At 36.7% G+C, this 20,356-nt stretch overlaps 3 protein-coding genes across 4 annotated transcripts in view; 2 read left to right on the forward strand and 1 right to left on the reverse strand.

The window, feature by feature from the left end:
* The window catches only part of LOC127942434 (uncharacterized), a 91,916-nt gene extending 85,971 nt beyond the window's left edge, over positions 1–5,945 (forward strand). Inside the window, exon 15 of one of the 2 annotated variants that reach the window (XM_052538151.1) lies at positions 1,092–5,945. In XM_052538151.1, the coding sequence (XP_052394111.1) occupies positions 1,092–1,781 (690 nt within the window). In that variant the 3' untranslated portion in view covers positions 1,782–5,945. Of the gene's footprint in view, positions 1–654 lie in introns of both variants that reach the window. The other variant, XM_052538143.1, reaches the window with a different exon arrangement.
* A 1,849-nt stretch (positions 5,946–7,794) lies between these two features.
* Positions 7,795–11,813, reverse strand: LOC127942508 (GTPase IMAP family member 7). Its single transcript, XM_052538263.1, has 3 exons — positions 11,641–11,813; positions 10,234–10,861; positions 7,795–10,041 (listed from the first exon to the last, which is right to left on the reverse strand). Exons 2-3 carry the CDS (start codon positions 10,835–10,837, stop codon positions 8,996–8,998), a joined length of 1,650 nt encoding a protein of 549 aa, XP_052394223.1. The 5' UTR covers positions 10,838–10,861; positions 11,641–11,813; the 3' UTR covers positions 7,795–8,995.
* A 19-nt stretch (positions 11,814–11,832) lies between these two features.
* On the forward strand, positions 11,833–14,018 carry LOC127942584 (GTPase IMAP family member 7). The gene is made up of 3 exons (XM_052538407.1): positions 11,833–12,103; positions 12,517–12,576; positions 12,692–14,018. Exons 1-3 carry the CDS (start codon positions 12,070–12,072, stop codon positions 13,600–13,602), a joined length of 1,005 nt encoding a protein of 334 aa, XP_052394367.1. The 5' UTR covers positions 11,833–12,069; the 3' UTR covers positions 13,603–14,018.
* The last annotated feature ends 6,338 nt before the right edge of the window (positions 14,019–20,356 follow it).

The following is a 20,356-nucleotide window of genomic DNA, read 5'->3' on the forward strand; positions in this document are numbered from 1 at the left end:
GCTCTGAAAGCTGTGTGGACGGGGCTGTGCACAAGACAGCTGAAGATTTTTTGAATAAAGTCCGACAAGAATCTGTCCCTCCATTGACAGCCTAAGCAACTTTCACTTCAATGACCCAGAGGTAGTAAAAACATCATGAATGTAGTCCATGTTACTCCAGTGGTTCAACTGTAATTTTCCTTAATTCTTGTGAATGCGCATTGGATATTGAAGCGGAAGTTTAGAAAATTTTGAATATAGTCCATAATAAGAGATTTTTTTTTTTGTTTGTTTTCTTTTGGGCACACAAAAAGCATTCCTGTCGCTTCAGAAAATGACAATTAAACCATGCAGTGGAGTAACATGGACTACTTCCATGATGTTTAACTACCTTTCCGGGCAATCAAGTTAATTTACTTCTAATATACATGTTTTCAATAAATTGTTGACATTTTAGATTGAATGAACTAGCAAATTCACTATTCATACCAAGTCAACCAAGTCAATTTAATTCGACTTTTTATCAAAACGGGGAAAAAAACTAATTTTAGCTAACATTGAGCTGATTCTCTTATATATCTCAGTGCTAGTTTTTGTATACAACCAACTTACACCCAGTAGTGAACTCATAAGCATCTAAATGACTGCTTACCTTTTTTTTTGTGTTTAATACAGCATCAGAAGGAGGGATGCTGCCCAGACGGATCACAACAGTCACAACATTCACTCGCGATCTTGATGTCATTAACCGTTCATCTAGAAGGATTGTTCTTCTGGGTAAAACTGGTTTTGGCAAGAGTGCATCTGGAAACACAATACTGGGACAGAAAGTGTTTAAATCTAAGCTTAGCTCAAATTCAATAACCCCTAAATGTTCAGTGAAACAGGCCACTGTTTCAGACAGATCTGTGTCTGTAGTTGATACTCCTGGATTGTTTGACACACGAGATGAGGAGAACACAGATGAGCAGGTAAAGAAAGAGATAGCGAGAAGTGTTTATTTGTCCAGTCCTGGACCGCATGCTTTTCTCATTGTGTTCAGAGTAATTGACAGATTCACTGAACATGAGCAGCAGATTCCTCAGATGATTGAGATGATGTTTGGTCAGGAGGTGTTAAAATACTCCATCATTCTCTTCACTCATGGAGATCAGCTGGTAGGAGAAACCATTGAGGAGCTCATTAAGGAGAACAGTCAATTAAGACATCTAGTTCAAGAGTGTGGAGGCAGATATCATGTCTTCAACAACAGAGATCAGAATAACAGAGAGCAGGTGACAGATCTGCTGAAGAAGATTGACACAATGATAGAGCAGAACGGAGGAGGATACTACAGTAATCAGATGTATGAAGATGCTCAGAGATACAGACAGAGAGAGGAAGAATGGAGAAAACAACAAATAGACATTGAAAGAGTAAGAATCCAAATGCAGAAAATGAATACAGAGTATGAAGCTCAGAAAAAAGAAGTGGAAAGACTTAAAGCAGAGAGACAGAGAGAGGAAGATTTGATAAAACAACAGGAGAATGCTGTTGGAAAGGGAAAAGGCCAAATGTTACACAGAGCACAAAGTAACCCTGAATTTGAAGAATTTTATAGGCAGTATGAGCGTAGGTTCAGTTTTTCAGCTTTTATATCTGGTATGAAACATACTGGTGCAGTTGTTGGTGGTGTTCTTGGTGCAGCTCTTGGAGCTATTGGTGGACCTGCTGGTGCAGTTGTTGGTGCAATTGCTGGTGGAGCTGCTGGTGCAGCTGTTGGTGGAGCTGTTGGTACAATGTACAGTGTTTTTAATGAGTAACGTGGAACAAATTCTCATGGCCACTAGTGGAGGAATCCTAAAATCACATTTTGACAAAAACCATCTACTCTTCAATTGGGAAAAGGGTCCAGAAGAATAAGTAAAAGCATATTTTTTAATGAAGGAATCTTTAGGGATGTAAGCCACCCATAAAATTAAATAGCCAGACGTTCCCCCCAGTATTTGATATTTGTGATGCTGCACATTATGCAGTGCTCACTTTATAAGATTACAAAAGTTGTAAACGTTAAATTTTTAGGCTCGTCTTCTGCAGTGCTCTAACAACATGCTCATTAATGTCCAAATGAGTGAGATGGCCAATCAAATCAAAGAAGGCAGGCCTTTACACAATAGATGAGCATGAATTCCAACATGATACTTAGTTTTAATGGTGGAAGAGTGTGTTGTAAGGTGTAAGTAGCTAAACATTTGGCTGTTTTAAAAAATAAATGCTTAACGACTGACAGTAAAGCCCAAAGTATACTTCATTTTTCTATGTGTACATTAGCATATGCGAACAGCCGAACACATAGCCTATCAAAGCAGAGACAGACTTAGAATTGAGGAAAGTGGCCACTTACCCAGGGGAATCACGGAATACTGAAGCTCAGGGACGTGCAGAGAGTTCCTCAGGGACAGGGGTTCAAATGTAAAATAGAGGCAGGGTAAATAATAATAAAAATTATATTAAAAAAATTAATAAATAAATAAAATTATAGGTCAAAAGTTTGGATACTTTATTAATTTACATTACCAATTGTTTTGCAAGAAGTCACATATGGTCATCAAGCCTGCATTTATTTGATCAAAATTTTAATATGCAATGCTGATTTATCAATACTGGAAACCTGTGATGCTTTTTTTTTTTTTTTTTTTTTTTACAGGATTCTCTGATTAATAAAAAGTGAAAAAAGAAGAAGAAAAAATAACAACATTTATTTAAAATATATGTTTTGTTACAAACTACCATTCAAAAGCTTGAGGTCAGTATTTTTTTTAATAACGTGTTTTTATTCAGCAAGGATTTGTTAAATTGATAGAAACAGTGATAGTAAAGCTTGATATTGTTAGAAAGCATCTCTGTTTTGAATAAATGCTTTTTATTTTTATTTTTTTTTATTCATCAATGAACCCCAGAAAAGAAGATTATTAAGCAGTTTCCAACACTGATAATAAATCAGCATATTATAATGATTTCTGAAGGATCATGTGACACTGAAGACTGGAGGAATGATTTCATCTATAAATAAAAGATGTTTTAAATTATTTTAAAAATAGAAAAGCATTATTTTATATTGTAATAATATTTTTAAATGTTACAGTTTTTTTGTATTTTTTATTAAATAGATTCATTCGTGATGATTATAAGATTATATGATTATAAGTGTTCCTGTAGCTCAACTGGTAGAGCACTGTGCTAGCAAGCTATCAAGCGCAAGGTTGGGGGTTTGATTCCCCGGGAACACATGATATGTAAAAATTGATAGCCTGAATGCACTGTAAGTCGCTTTGGATAAAGCGTCTGCTAAATGCATAAATTTAATTTTAATTTAATTTAAGATACTTGTATAATGCTGCATAATTATAGGGCTTACTTGGGCTTCATTTACTATGATAATTTCATGAAATGCTGATTGGTGTTGGCTAGGGATTTTGTACACATCATAATATTAATTATAATTAATTAGGGCCGGGACTTTAACGCGTTAATTGAGATTAATTAATTACACAAAAAATAACGCGTTAACTAAGATTAATTAATTACAGAAAAAAAATTCCCGCATTTTTAATAACTTATTTTTGCACCGCGGAACGTTTCTCACTGGATGAGTTTCGGCGGACCGATCATACTGGAGCACCAACTCGCGTTCGCATATCACCACAGCAGCACATCGAGCCTCAAGTATCACCTCAACGCAAAACATATAGCAGCTAGCGTGGACTTTACACTTTATGTTGAACTATGTATTATTTTGTTGGTGCAACAGTTTATGTTGAACTCGTTATTGTTTTGGCCAAGGTTATTGAGAGTTGGACTTAGTATGTTATGGCCTCTGAAGCAGCAGAGAGATGTTTTCTAATAGTCAGTGTTTCCAATGTTCTGAATGTAATTGACAGTATTGTGTTTTACTTAAAAACACTTTACAGAAGGTTCCAGCACCTATAAGCTTCCTGAATTTCTGAAATGTACTATTTCTAAATTGTTTCTAAATATGCTATTGCTACACTTCATGGCAAAAATTGCACTGGTCTGCTAGACTTGGTTGAACAAAAAAAAACAATATTTTGTTGCTTAAGCTTATGTATTCAGTCATTATTTAATGGTATACTATAAATCCATGTGAAAAAAAAAATACTTCTCACTGTTCTCAGGTCAAATATTTATCTGCGATTAAAATGCGATTAATTTCGATTAATTAATTACAAAGCCTCTAATTAATTAGATAAAAAAAATTTAATCGAGTCCCGGCCCTATAATTAATACATTTATGCATTTAGCAGACGCTTTATCCAAAGCGACCTACAGTGCATTCAGGCTAACCATTTTTACCTATCATGTGTTCCCGGAGAATCAAACCCCCAACCTTGCACTTGATAATGCAAATACTCTGAGCTACAGGAACTAAATTGAGTTACAGGAACACTGAATAAAATAAATAGGAATAATTAATATGCATTTTGTTTTATTGAACACATTATCATTGCTATTTGTCTGAGAGGGGCACTTTTGAATCATTTTGAAAAAGGGCAGGGGCTTGTGCCCCCAAAGCCCCCTACATTAACTAATTTCTCTATCTAATGCTGTCACCTCACGTGACCAAAAAAAAACAAAAACATATGACTCAAACCCGAAGACTCGAGAGATTAACTTATCAATACTTTCTGGTTTAGACTGCATTTGTTAAGCTTATGGGGCTGTCACGCGATGAACGAGTGACTCGAAAAACCCGAAGACTCAAAACATGTGAACTTATTCAGTGCAGAACCTATAAGTTGTATACCCTGATGTATGCCTTCAGAACACTTGTAATACGGAATGAGTAGCATAAGATCATTTTGAAAAAAAGATTTGAATCCTTTTCATAAAGATCAGTTCAATTCATTAAATGCCCAAGTTGAAGCATTTTTTTTATATTGTCTTATCTTGTGATCCGAAAAAAATATGCCTTGTACATGGCTTTAGAAGTTAAGAGGTAAATAAACTATATAATATATGAGAGAGAGAGAGAGAGAGAGAGAGAGAGAGAGAGAGAGATAAGGGTTAGTTGTAAAAGAGCACATAGTTATTGTGTTGGGGCTCCATACCTGAAATTTACTTAGGGCCCCCAAATCACTAAGTCAACCCCTGTTTCAAATTATAATTCATTTAATAGTGTACATGAACGCTGGCAGTCAACACACTCTAGAAACCTTCCTCTTAGTTCAGAGTATGTGATATATTTCTCCAGAAGTTATGACCAATAAAATGTATTTTTACTCCTTTAAATTAAAATTGCAGCAATATCTAAAAACTCTCATGTCTGATTAGTTCTCTTCTGTATCAGCAGCCAATGAGTTTGTTGGTCAACACTCAAATACTTGGCTAGTGCTTGCCGTAGCAGTTGCAGCGTACATTTGAAACCCTCCACCTTCCCCAGCTCCACCTGTATAGATCTGCTATGGAGTGATTCATGTATGTTTTATGGAGGTTATTTATATATGTTAAATCTGCAGCAGCAGTGTTTCCTACATGCTCACAGCAGTATGTTGTGGATGCATTGAGCAGCAGTAGAGTATCAGATCTATTCTGCCAAGACCACATACATTAACATTGTCATGTTCATTAATTACCATGCCAATCTTTTTCAGTCATTTCTAAAACATATCAAATGTTGAATTTCATTATGCTTATAAGATTTAAAGCGTGTTTAGCCATTTTTGCTTTTTGTTGAAATTAAATTTTTGTTGTTGTTGTTGATTTCACATATCTCATTTTTAATTTGTTAATTTCTTCTGCTGCATCTGTTAGACCATTTAACCTGTCATTAGTTAATTTGATTTATAAATCTAGTTTGAGTGTTTTGTATGATTTTCTCTGACTGAATTATGTATCTTGTGATGCTTTTAACCAGCTTTTTGCACTGCCAAATGAAATAAATATGTATGAATGCATACTGCATATTTCCTCTGAAGTAAATGTCTCTTAATTTAATAATATTGAAACATTTACATTGGAAAACATTATGACAATTGAATGTGGTTTCATTAAAACTGGTTTAATGGGTTGATGTTGACTCATTCTTCATAACTTTCCCTGGCACTTTGATAAGATCATTTAACCTATTTAACAGTGTGAGAAAGATTTCAATACAGAATGAAAACACTGATTCAATAAAAGACTTATAAAAGAATGTCAACACTTTGGTGCATATATTGAATGTTCACACCTTCCTTCCCTTAAAGCTTATTTTGTCATTGATTATAATTCCAAGATATTTATGATTGTCAACCGTGCAAACTACGCAACCACGTTATTTAGGGCATTAATACTTTATTTTTAAACCATAAATGTAGTTTGTCAAATGTAAAGGTCAATAAAAAAATGCATCAATAATAAAATCCACAGCAGTAGAAAATAGCTCTCCTCAAAATGGCAAGGGGTTTTGGGCCTGCTCTTATGCACCCGCTACCACCTGTAACAGAAGAAAACAGAAGACCCACAGCATACACCACAAACAGTTACCTTTAAATCACCATTTCAGTGTCAACCTTCAAGGTAATACACACCTCACAGCAGTGCCACACAAGGATTAAGGCTGCACGTCAAGAACCTGGGTTAAGTGGCTGAACGTAGAGCTCAACTTCAGAAACATGCCGCTCTTACTATGTCACTGCAACAACTATTTATACATTATTGGTCACATTACTTACCATTGGCATCTCAAATTCATTACTGGCCAATCTCCTCCAACACTATATTTGTATATGTAATGTAATGTCAAATGTATTTGTAATGTTTATTGTGTCTATGTATGTGAAACATTTGAATGACTTATAAAGGTAAAGGGTTTTTATTGAAGTATGCTACAAAGTAATTTTGACCATAATAATGTATACCAAATATAACTCAATAACAAATATAGTATAGAAAAATACTAGACACACAGGTCACACTCAAACAACTTCCCTGTGCAAAGGATAATGGGGGCTGAAGTGTCCTAAAGTATCTTCCTGTTTTTCCTGTGAGTGGCACCACATACAGAAAGGCATGAGGCCCTGGACTGCAGAGGACAAGACTATTCGCCAGCTCTTTGGCTAAATCTTCAGTTGTAGCCTACCCTTCGAGATCGTTCATTTTGAAGGGCCCTTTAAAGTGACCAGTTTTGAACACTTATGTTTGGAACAACTCTTCAATATTTCAGCCATGATAGTGTTCACTCGGAAGTGCCCTTCGGAGGGCGATACTGAGCTACACAGAAGTCTGACGATTGTGTTTTGCTGGTTGCTGTCTGTTGGCCTGTCATCAAATCATAGTTGTTGTTTTTTTCATGGAGGTAATCGGGATTAGTTAGGTTTAGACAGATGGATATTAAAACTGAATAAGGCTAAGAAAATTCTTGAACAACAACTAGAGGAATGAGTAAATAATCCTAAACCAATGATAAAATAAACACACATGCACATTCAATTCTATTCTATTCCATCACTACTATTTTCCAGCTAGTTATTATAGACTGTAGTGTGCCTCACTTGGTTAAAGTCTATCCTAAATACATAAAGAAATCTATTATTTGATGGTCACATTATTTATTTATTTATTTTATTTTTGTAAGCTATCATTTGAACTTAAAATAATTAATAATAAAAAAAAGTAAAGGAGAATAAATTATCTTGCATTATCAACAAAATGAAAGAATCATATCAAGGGTGATATCAAGGGAAAGTAAGGTGAAGACGCAGCAAAAAATTACACTAAACACACCCACACACACACACACACACACACACACACACATAAAAAAAATCACTACACTAAAAAGAAAGAAACACTATATTATTGTAAGAAATGTTGGAACTACAGTGATGATAATATTACAAGGCTGGCCCCCAGTGGTTGCATAGGGAAGTTCAGAGAATTTCAAGCAGAATCAGTAGCCTACAGTTGTTTACTATTGTACTGCATGAGAACTTAAATTATAATAAGGAAATTAATTATAAAAAAATGTGTGAAATTAACCGATAAATCATCTGTGTTAACAAAAATGTTGTACTTTCAAGTTTCATGCTACTTTTCAATGGCTGTCATGGGAGATGGTGAGTCTAAATAAGTGAATTGTTTTAGCAGACACTGAGTGAAAGCTTGAGTCCTGACAGTGTTTTTAAGGGTGAACACCTCCTTCTGTTCAAATGTTTAAAGAAAGAAAGAAAACAGACAAATTAATGTTTAGATTCTAGAATCTGAATTTCTCTCAGATCTCATAAAAACCACAAGTGGCTTATATAATTGTGGAATATTCCGGCTTTTTATTGAAAAACTAAAATACACATTTGAACCAAATGAAACCAAACAACATCAGACAGCTTCACAGTAAAAAAAAAAAAAAAACCTTTACCTTAACTTACAAAATTTACAAATGCAAATAATAACAATAATAATAAAAAATACAAAAGTTCACTTATCTTTTTGTTATCTAATTTGTACTGGCTAAGTTAAGATGCATTTACTTAGAATATTAATTATTTCAACTTGAATAATGTAGTTATTTGAATATATAATGTTTTTACAATGCATGGCTATACTGATTACCATGATGCATCACAATTTAAACATCAAGCTAAAATTAACCATTCATAGATATCTTTGATTTCCTGGAAGGATGCACAGATGATATATTGCTTAATGCTTTAAAGGAAAATATTGAGATTAAATCTTTGTTATATTAACTAAGAAACATTGTTTTTTTTTTTTTTTTTTTTTATATGTTTTTTTTTAGTCCTAAAAAAGGAGAAAGCAACAAATCATTCAAATATGTTTAGTAAATATATAATTAAATATCTACATCGGTATTGTATTTTTTTTATCTTTAGATGATGGACGATTGGTCAACTTTAAAAGTCAGTTTCTCCCATTATCATTGGCAGATTTCCTTCTGGTAGTGTAAAAGTGTCGGAAAATCTTTGTACATATCGTACATCAATTTTGAAATATTGCTGAAGTCCAGACTAAACCTAACTCACTTACATGAATTTATTAGTTCCTGAGCTTCTTCAGTTTTAGTTTGTCCTTTGTCTTTGAGATCATAGGACCATACATCAGACCCATCTCCTGTCATGCATGTCAGTTTCACACTGCTTTCAAGGTTAATAATTCTACGCCATAATGAAGAAATCCTTTGAGCTGCAGCAATTAAGTGCCTTCCGAAATTGTTATATACATATTCTTTAATTTTCTTCCATGCTCTCTGACTCCAGCTTTCCTTTGCTCCCTGCACAGGTTCAGTATGTAGATCATCTCTCTGTCTCTGTTCTTCCTCTTCTCTCTCTTCTTCCTCTCTCTGTCTCTCTTCTTCTTCTCTCTCTTCTTCCTCTCTCTGTCTCTGTTCTTCCTCTCGTCTGAATCTCTGAGTATCTTCAAACATCTGATTACTGTAGTGTCCTCCTCCGTTCTGCTCTATCAGTGTGTCAATCTTCTGCAGTAGGTCTGTCACCTGTTTTCTGTTTCTCATGTCTTTATTGTTCATGATGTGGTATCTTCCTCCACACTGCTGAACAAAACTGCTAAGAGTTGTATTCTCTCTGATGAGATCTTCCACACTCTTTCCCTCTAACTGATCGCTGTGGGTGAATACAGGGATCGTGTACTTTGCTACTTCTTCTCCGTAAATGAATTCAATATTTTTAATGTGGTTTTGATCTTCCTGTATGATTTTTCCTGTGAGTGACACCACATGCAGGAAGGCATGAGGCCCTGGACTGCAGAGGGCAACACTATTCGCCAGCTCTTTGGCTAAATCTTCAGGTTTTAAAGCTAGATCTGAAAATCCAGGAGAATCAACAATAGACACTTCTCTCCCTGAAACATCTGATGTATGCATTTCACACTGTTTAGTTACAGAGCTTACGCTGAGCTCAGATTTAAACCGTTTTCGTCTCAGTATGGTGTTCCCTGTTGCACTCTTCCCAGAGCCGGACTTCCCCAGAAGAAGTAATCTTCTGTTATTGGAGCTGGTTTCATGCTCCGCTGGTGACTTTCTCTGTAGAAAAGGGTCTGTCTCTGGAGCTGTTCAACATGGAAAAAGAAGAAATAAAATTATCATGATCAAATTAATATAAATAATAATAAATATTAACATTTAATTGCTATTACTGTCATAATAGGATTTACAAATAAAATAATTTCACTAGCAATATTGTGTGCTCAAAAGGATGAAAATGTCCATAATAATATGTTATAAGAAGTAATTATACTTACATCTCAGAGGTTGAACATTTCTAATGGCTTTAATCAGCTGTTTCACTTCACCATGTTCAGGGTGTTGTGTGACATTATTAAAGACAAAGTATCTGTTGTCAAATTTCTGGACAACTTTTTTCAGATCCTCTGATTCTTCTATTAAGTCTTCTATGGTGAGACCTTCTCTCTCCAGCTCATCTCCTCCAGTGAAAATGATCCAGGTGTTTTTTACGAGCCAGTCCGTCAAGTAATCTTCAATAATCTCAACAGTTCTTTTCTCTTCTGCAGTGAATCTTGTAGGTCTGATCACCAGCAGAAACACAAGCGGGTCTGGTGTATATAACTCTGGAAGCCCCTGATATAACTCCTCATCAGGGTTCAGTTCATTGCCAGGGTCAAATAATCCTGGTGTGTCATAAATTGTAAGATTCACCCCATCTATGTTGATGCTTTCACGTTTAACTTCTTGTGTTACAGTTTTAAAGCTTAGCTTTGAAAGGAAAGCTTTTCTTCCCAAGATGGAGTTTCCAGTAGCACTTTTCCCATTTCCTGTTTTTCCCAGTAAGACAACACGATAACGCAGAGCAGAGGACGACTCTTCAGCCCCATCCAAAGCTGCCATCTTTTAAAATGATCTACAGATGATCTACAGATGTGGGTGGAAGTACATAACATGCAATCAGTTATGAAAAAGTAATATTATATTCTTACAAATATAAATCTAATCAAACTATAACTAGTATATGTAAAATATGTATTAATTAGTGCTGCTGAAAGCATTTAGAATGGGTTGATGATTATATACAGTGCAATTAGCACCTCTCACTAGAAGTCTTGCTATTAAAAGTGGCATGACACTTTCAAAATGCAGCAAGCAGTAGACTAATACTCCATTCAAAACATATCCAAAACAGGCTTCGTTTAGAGAGGTGTGTTCTTTCTGATCACATGCAGGAGGAGGTGCATAGAAACGTTTTTGAGTTTCATAATGGAAAACACGGTGCCATTTTGTTTCTGCCATGTTACAGCAAGGTTTAAATAAATAACATATTATTTTTGTGTCCAGAGCAAAAATATGTGCTGCTGCTGGATAACAAATTGCTAATACATTGCTAATTGATACAGCAGTTTAATGAAAATAAATACAAGATTAATTTATTAAAGAAAAAAAAACGTAGGCTACAAAACACTGTTCAACATCTAGTCGCTTGGTCAGTGGATGTTTCATCTTGTTAACTGAACTGACACAAATTTCTCCAAAATCGACAATAATAATAAAATATTTTTTTTATCATGTCTGTCAAATATTCGGACTAGATGAGTTGTTTTAGTTCTTAAAGTGGTCTGTGGAAAGCTGCTAGACCTACTGATATTTTTCCATCAAAAAAAAGCGTAATTAAGCACAATATACATGATCAAACTTACCTTAAATAACATGCAGATTATTGCGCACAGGTCTCTTAATGCATTAGTTTACCAAAAACTGCCGTATTCTGCAGATGTGTTAGAATCGTTTTCACGAGTCTCCCGATTGTTATGACTTTTCTCTCATATCTGTCACCGGATGCTGTAATAGGTTTCAGTCGAAGAGGCGGTCTTCACTGTGAGCAGTTACACAAGTTACACGCACCTTTATTTTTATAATTATTATCTTTTTTATGGATGCGTCAAATGACATAAGATTGTTGCTGTTGTTCGTTATATGAATAACCTACATAACAAAAAAATCTGAAACACTGCGAAATCTGAAATCTCTGAGAGGCTGCATTTTCCCGTCACGTGACCTGTTCACGCGAAGCCGCAATATTCATCGTTCTGCGGGAATGAGACTGTAATTTACACAGAATCTGAATCATGTCGTCTCTAAGCGCCACAGCAGAGACAACAGGTAAATCATGTGTAGATTATCTGTTAAGAAATTTGACCGACATCTGTTTGCTGGTAGCTTACTATTTTACTTTCGTTTCGTGGTGACTGATCGCAGTTTTAACTAAAACTGAACATAATCCTGTTATTTCCCATTTTAAATCGCCTTTTAGAGTATGGTAGGTCTATATTGTTTTGAAAATTCCGTTGAAACATGGAAGGGCATTTTTTTAACAACAATTTGTTGTTTTATATAATGTAGTTGATATCAGCACATGAAGTAGCCTAGCCTAGCCTATTGCATTCTGCCATAGAACAGACAGATAGGTCTACCAAAATAATCTAATTTCTTGAGTTTCTAAAACATAAGTGAGTGCTTTAAAGCTTTTCCTGCTGTGATTTGGCCTGTGTTTTCAAACGTTTTACATTCTTTAGATTCGGGTGATGTTCAGACAAGGAAAAGAAGTGGTAGTTTTGATTTCAAACATCCAAATAGTAAGTATATTACACAACACAAAGTGTCTTTATTCATACGGATTTAATAGATGTTTATTTTAGAACAATCATTTTAAAAACCACAAATTGGTACAAATATCAACTTTTTTTGTAGTGTCTCTGAGAAGGATGGTGCTTGTGGGAAAGACTGGAGCTGGTAAAAGTTCCTCAGGAAACACCATCCTGGGCAGAAAAGCTTTCAGAGCCACACAGAGTGCTTCATCTGTTACTAAAGAGTGCTGTAAAGAGACTGGAGAGGTGGCTGACCGTCAGCTGATGCTGGTGGATTGTCCAGGGATCTTTGATACGTCCCTCTCAGAGAAAGAACTCATAAAGGAGATGAGTAAATGCATAAACATGACAGCTCCTGGACCTCACGCCATCATCCTGGTCATCAAGCCTGGACCATTCACAAAAGAAGAGAAGCTCTCTGTGGAGAAGATCAAAGCCGTCTTTGGAGAAGCAGCAGATAAACACACGATCATCCTCTTCACCCACGGTGATAAACTCTCAGAAAGCATCGAGAAGACGCTGAATGAAGCGCAAGATGATTTAAAACATCTCATACAATTATGCGGTGGACGGTATCATGTGTTTGACAACACAAGAGTTTGTGATCGCAAACAGGTTTTGGAGTTCCTAGAGAAGGTTGATAACATGTTGCTCACGAATGAGGATAAATATTACACCAGTCCTATGTTTCAGCATGTGGAAGAAATGCTGAAAGACAAAGAGGAAGAGCTCAGAAAAGAATACAGTCAGATGATACAGCAACTAACGGCCACATTTAATGAAGAAAAGACCCAACTGGAGGAGACCATTAAACACCTGAAAGAATCTGGGCAGGAAAAAGACCAGAAAATAAAAGAGTTGGATGAGCAACTGAAAAAGAAAGACACACATTTTAAGGAGTTTTTGCGTTTTTATAAGCAGAAATGCAGAGCTGCGAGACAAGAGGTGGAAGAGACACAAGTGAAAGAGAACATCCCAGAGATCAGAAGACAACTCCAAAAGCTTCGTGTCTGAGATATTAGTGAGAGTTCACTAACTGCCAGTAATCTTCAGTATCATTCTTTTTCTCTCTTGTATAAAGTCATATGAATGATTTTTGCTATACAGTTTAGTATACCGATTTTCATTACAGTTTTTCTGAATTGCTCAAACACATTTCTTGAAACCATCAATCATTTTCTCAAAACCTTAAACACAAATCCAAACCTTCAAACTAAATTCACAGAACCCCTGACTTAAAATCTCAAAATCAAACAAAGCTTTCAAATCATATACACATCAGTCAATAATATACACACTACAGATCATTCATTAGACACTACAACAGAAAATATAGAACACAATGTCCAGTGCATGTAGTTACAAAAAACTGTTCATTGTAAATAGTAAATATTTTGCAATACTGTAAAAAAACAAAAAACAAGAAAGACCTAAGTTTGGTGAATATATATATATACACGTACTGTAAAATAAAGTGCAACCGGTTTATTTGACAAACCAACCGAGAGATTTATTTAAAAAATTGGTCTAGGCATTTGAGAATTTGGTTCATAGAATAGGTTTTAGTGTCTTAGCAAAAGCATTAATTTATCCAGTGGGTTCTCTCATATTTGGATGTAGTCCTGGTTATGCATGGTGTCAGTAGTGCGTTTACTTGTTTACCCGTCATCACAAACTCGTAACTAACTTAACGGCTATCTGTCTTCTGTGAAATGTTTTGTTTGAAAAATGTGCCAGTTTTTTTATGTCTGAAAAAAATATATAAAATAGTCAAATCATGTGTCATTTTTATGTAATGACTTTCACTTTTTGTGTGCAGGATACATTTTTGATACAAATGTGTCTAAATACTTTCTGGCGCCTCTCTCTTTGTGTGTGTTTGTGCATACAGACTTTGGTGACTGCAGCTTAAGGCCTATTCACAAAACTTTTGATTAAACTAAATAAGATTATAGAATAAAATATTGCAACAGTGCATAGTAAAACTAAGAAGCATAGCATTATGATAGTAGAATGATGAGCTTCTCTGCTGGTGAACTGGTGTAAATAATTAATAAATAAACAATTTTCAGATGTTGGTGCAGTTTGTGGTGGGAATGTTTGCACAGGATTTCATGTTTTTAATGAGTAATGTGAGACAAATTATCATGGCTACTGGTCTAAGAGTCCTGAAATCACATTCTGACTCAGATGCAATGTTTTAAAAAGGGTAGGCATTAGGGTGTACTCACACTAGGCACGGTTGCCATGAACCGGGCCCGAGTACGATTGCCCCCCCTCCCCACTCCCCCTCTGGCCTGCACTCACATGTAGGGTTTCAGCATTCGTGCCGGAGCACGCTTACGTCATTATGGTGCGATGGTTTCGGGATAAACAGGAAGAGCGGTGCTCTCTGAACACAATGGAGTGCATCGCTCTGTTTTCTTTGTGGATAATTTTGTGTTGTTTGGTCCACAGCCCTCTCACAGCCTGTTGTTAAACAGATGTGTCGCCCTAGTGGCGCGAAAATTTTCACGTAATCGCGCTGCTCGTATGAGGATGTTTGCAATGTACCAGCTGAAGTGCAGCAAAGACTTTGCAGTTTTTAGTTTTTATGCGTTTTGCACCTCTGCCGTAGACCAAAGCGACCCTTTCCCTGCCATGTTGGTTTTGGAGCGTCGCAAAACCGTGACGCAACGCGTCCTTTTCCGTGCTCCAGCACGGTTAGCGCTCACACTGCATGCGAACCGCGCCCGAGTCCAACTGAACCGTGCCCTGGCCCACCTCTTCCAAGCGGAAGCGGGCCAGGGCCGGCTAATCGAGCCGCGCCCGGGCACGATTCGGAGCACTCACACTAGTCAAACGAACCGCGCTTTGGTGGTCAAACGCACTCGGGCACGGTTCAAACTGGCAGTGTGAGTACACCCTGAAAGCAAGAGCTTCAGCCTACACCTGTTCAGACTGATGTAAATATGTTGTTGTACATTAGCTCAGTTGTATTGAACCTAAGCTGTCTGTCTGAAATAAACTAAACTAAAAAAAACTAAACTCTAACAGTGCTCATCGATGTCATACAAAATGAGATGGCCAGTCAAATCAAAGAAGGCAGGGATTTACACAAAAGATTAGCATGAATTCCAACATGATACTTTATTTGTAATGGTGAAAGAGTGTGTGGTAAGATGTAAGTAGCTAAACATTTAAAGGGTTAGTTCACCCAATAATCAAAATTATGTAATTAATAACTTACCCTCATGTTGTTCCAAACCAGTAAAACCTCCGTTTATCTTCAGAACACAGTTTAAGATATTTTAGATTTAGTCCGAGAGCTCTCAGTCCCTCCATTGAAACTGTTTGTACGGTCTCATGTCCATGTCCAGAAAGGTAAGAAAAAATTGCAAAAACGACAACTTTATTTAGCATTGTCTTCTCTTCTGTGTCTGTTGTGAGAGAGAGTTCACGCTGTTGATGTACAACAACTGCTGATGTGTTATCTTTGTTATTGAGCGCGCCAGAAAACACGTCAGCAGCGTCGTACGTCAACAGCGTAGTGAACTCTCTCTCACAACAGACACGTCGTCGTTTTTGCTATTTTTGGACCAAAATGTATTTTAGATGCTTCAACAAATTCTAACTGACCCTCTGATGTCACATGGACTACTTTGATGATGTATTTATTACCTTTTATTGCCTTATGGTTTTATATTGTTTACCTTTTCAAAACAGTTTATAACAGTTTATAATATGCTTTAAGCCAAATAAGATCAGGACAAAAACTTACAAGATTCTTATAAAACAGTTTGCAAAAGACATTTAAACTACTCAGGGATGGCAGGGTCTACCGTTTGCAGATCATTCCAAGTCCAAGGGGCATAAAAAATGAAAGCACATGCATGCATATATACAAGGTCCCCATAATCAATCACAAACTACATATACTGTTAATGTACAATCCAAGTTACTCTGTCAATTTAAACCCTAACGTTTTTTTATTTTTTATTTTCCCCGAGTTATCACATTGGGAGATGTATTTCTCTTGAACTGCATTCAAGCTGAACATTTATTTGATCAGTTATTGCTTTCACTGGAAATTGAACCCATGACCTCAGTGTTGCTGGAATCCACTGTTGTTTGAGCTACAGGAAAATATTTTTAACCGAGGTGTAGGAGCCGCATTTGAGTTTTTTTTTGGTTTCATAATTTCAGAGATAAAGTACTAGAGAACCATACTTGAGTAAAAGTACAAGTGCTCTATCAAAAAAGTGACTTGAGTAGAAGTTGAAGTGCTCTTTAAGCACCACACTTAAGTAGAAGTACTAAAGTATTCAACATTTTTTGTACTTAAGTATTGCAAGTAGTCTATTTTAAAATGTACTACTCAAGTACTGAAAGTAAAAGTAGAAGTATTGTGTTAAGTAGCTATTAAAGAAAGTAGTCAAAAGTTTGAACATATTGTTTTTACTTTTTCAAATGATTAACCTAAAGGACAATCACAATTCCTTTGACTGTAACTTCTTGTAAACAAAAAACGGTTACTAGGGTTAGTTAGCCCAATTAGCAAAATGATGTCATTAATAACTTACCCTCATGTTGTTTCAAACCTGTAAGACATTAGAGGGTCATTTAGAATTTTTTGAAGCATCGAAAATACATTTTGGTCCAAAAATAGCAAAAACTACGACTTTATTCAGCATTGTCTTCTCTTCCGTGTCTGTTGTAAGACAGTTAAAAACAAAGCAGTTTGTGATATCTGGTTCGCGAACGAATCATTCTATGTAACCGGATCTTTTTGAAACAGTCCACCAAATCGAACTGAATCGTTTTAAACAGTTCGCGTCTCCATTGCGCATTAATCCACAGATGAATTAAGCTGTTAACTTGTTTAATGGGGGATTGAAATGCTATTTCATGCATACTGAGTTTTTTACACTGTTAAAGAGTTGGATTCCCATGCTAAACATGGACAAAGTTTCAAAAATTAAGTTGTACGTTTGAAGGAGTATTTTTTTTCCAAAAAAACCTCTTCCGGTTTGTCACAAGTTTCGGAAAGTTTTTTTCGAGTATGGCTCTGTGTGACGTTAGATGGAGAGGAAGGAATTTCCTTATATTGGTCCTGAGTCACTTCTGCCGGAAGAGCGCACGCTCCCGTATAGCAGAGCACTGAGAGCACAACAGACTTCACTGATCAGAGCGAGAGCGTCGACAAATGTCACAAAAGGAGTGTGTTTTTGGTTGCCAGGGCAAGACAACCCTGCATAGATTACCAAAAGAAAAAACAGCATTAAGGGAGCAGTGGATGGAGTTTATTTTTACAGAGCATCAACGGAGTTGTGCAAGTGTTTGTGTTTGTTCCCTGCTTTTCGGATTGCACATCGTTTATTTCTTAATCAATCAATCAATCAATCACCTTTATTTATATAGTGATTTAAACAAAATGCATTGCATCAAAGCAACTGAACAACATTCATTTGGAAAACAGTGTCTCAATAATGCAAAATTATAGTTAAAGGCAGTTCATCATTGAATTCAGTGATGTCATCTCTGTTCAGTTGAAATAGTTTCTGTTTTTATTTGCAATCAAGTCAACGATATCATTGTAGATGAAGTGACCCCAACTAAGCAAGCCAGAGGCGACAGCGGCAAGGAACCGAAACTCCATCGGTGACAGAATGGAGAAAAAAACCTTGGGAGAAACCAGGCTCAGTTGGGGGTCAGTTCTCCTCTGACCAGACGAAACCAGTAGTTCAATTCCAGGCTGCAGCAAAGTCAGATTGTGCAGAAGAATCATCTGTTTCCTGTGGTCTTGTCCTGGTGCTCCTCTGAGACAAGGTCTTTACAGGGGATCTGTATCTGGGGCTCTAGTTGTCCTGGTCTCCGCTGTCTTTCAGGGCAGTAGAGGTCCTTTCTAGGTGCTGATCCACCATCTGGTCTGGATACATACTGGATCCGGGTGACTGCAGTGACCCTCTGATCTGGACACAGACTGGATCTGGTGGCTACGGTGACCTCGGAACAAGAGAGAAACAGACTAATATTAGCGTAGATGCGATTCTTCTAATGATGTAGAAAGTACGGATAATGCAGTCCCAACGGAAAAGGGTCACGATTGTGTGTTGGAACCACATGCGGTGAGTAAAACTGCTTCAAATATCTGTGTGTTGTTAACTTAGCTATCAGCTGTAAGCACATCAAGTAAACAACATGCGATGTTGTCATCAAACTGCACTTTCCACATGTACAGCTTAAAAAAAAAAAAAAAAAAAAAAAGACGACATAAAGTGGAACTTAGTCATTTTCGAAAACCGCTAAGCAAATATATACAGTTTCAGTACATACCACATAGCATACCGCCTTTGCTGATGCTGCTCTTGTTAAATTTCAGCCTCTGGATCTGTGTCACAGCTTCCACATGCTCTCAACTCAAAAGCCTACTGGCGCTCGTGATTCTTTAGCTCCGCCCACACGTCACGCCTCTAGGCGCTCCTGTTTTTCCGGGAAAAATTGGTACAGACTATCTTTCTCTTATAAATATAATAAAAATAAAGACTTTTTGGAGTTATGAAGGATGCAGTACTACTCTATAGGTACTCAAGATTAACAGGATATTGAGTGAAAACGAGCATTTCACCCCCCCTTTAATGTGTCTGACAGTCCCTCTGAGTTAAAACAAACCAATATCCCGGAGTAATTCATTGACTCAAACAGTACACTGACTGAACTGATGTGAAGAGAGAACTGAAGATGAACACCGAGCCGAGCCAGATAATGACTCGTTCACGAGTTAAGAACCGTTTCTGTCAGACGCGTCCGATTCGTGAACCGAGGAGCTGATGATACTGTGCATGTGTGATTCAGCGTGAAACAAACCGACACACAGAGCGTCTGAAACAAACTGATTCTTTTGGTGATTGATTCTGAACTGATTCTGTGTTAATGTTATGAGCCCAGGTGCAGTCAACGCCAATGACGCCATTGCATCGAGCGCAAAAGAATCGATTAACTGTTTTCTTCAACTGGTTTATTGAATCGAACTGTCAGAAAGAACTAACGTTACTGGTCATCCGAAAACCGATGCAACCGGTTCTTGACTCGTGAACGAGTCATTATCTGGCTCGGCTCGATGTTCATTTCTCTCTTCACAGCAGTTCAGTCAGCACGCACAGTCTTCTTAATCGCTTGATTCGCTCAATGATGTGCCAGCTTCATCAAACCTGCCATCTACAGTTCTGGCAGTGGTTTGTAATGGAATGATTCGTAACATTATTATAATTGTAACGAGTAACGATGCAGCACATAAAAAAAAATATCGGAGTAAAAGTATTAAACTCAGCGAAAATATGGAAAAGTAAAAGTGGAAGTAGGAGAAAACAATAATACTCTAGTAAAGTACAGATAGCCTACCGCCTTTTAGTACTTAAGTACAGTAGTGAAGTAGTTTTACTTCGTTACTATACATCTCTGCATAATTTATTTATAGTTGTCTTTTCTATTGCATTTGAGTAGTATAACTTCTAAAGCCAGGAGAGGGCGCTAACATTTAAATCGGAGCGTTCAGAGCATGCAACGTGCAACGCCAAATCTGGCCCGCCAGAGATTTCTATCAGGCCCCCTAATACTGAATTCAGGAATAGCCTTGTAAGAGGAAAAAGTTTAGGGCTGGTCCGAATACCATTTTTTTGAGCTTGGATTCTTCGGTAGTAATTAACATATTTTTCTCTCTAATAAAGGCAGGAATATGTGTCTGTATGTCCGTTTGCATTTTTATTATTTCATCCAATCGACTTCACAA

Source organism: Carassius gibelio, chromosome A3 (assembly GCF_023724105.1).
Source record: "Carassius gibelio isolate Cgi1373 ecotype wild population from Czech Republic chromosome A3, carGib1.2-hapl.c, whole genome shotgun sequence".
In the NCBI taxonomy this organism is placed as follows: domain Eukaryota; kingdom Metazoa; phylum Chordata; class Actinopteri; order Cypriniformes; family Cyprinidae; genus Carassius; species Carassius gibelio.

Bases quoted from the DNA above. Each gene is read 5' to 3' on its own strand.
- LOC127942508 (XM_052538263.1), bottom strand. From the start codon at position 10,837: ATGGCAGCTTTGGATGGGGCTGAAGAGTCGTCCTCTGCTCTGCGTTAT. The intron at 10,042-10,233 runs GTAAGTATAATT...CATGTTGAACAG, and splicing joins AAATGTTCAACCTCTGAGAT to CTCCAGAGACAGACCCTTTT.
- LOC127942584 (XM_052538407.1), top strand. From the start codon at position 12,070: ATGTCGTCTCTAAGCGCCACAGCAGAGACAACAG. The intron at 12,104-12,516 runs GTAAATCATGTG...TACATTCTTTAG, and splicing joins CGCCACAGCAGAGACAACAG to ATTCGGGTGATGTTCAGACA. The intron at 12,577-12,691 runs GTAAGTATATTA...CTTTTTTTGTAG, and splicing joins TGATTTCAAACATCCAAATA to TGTCTCTGAGAAGGATGGTG.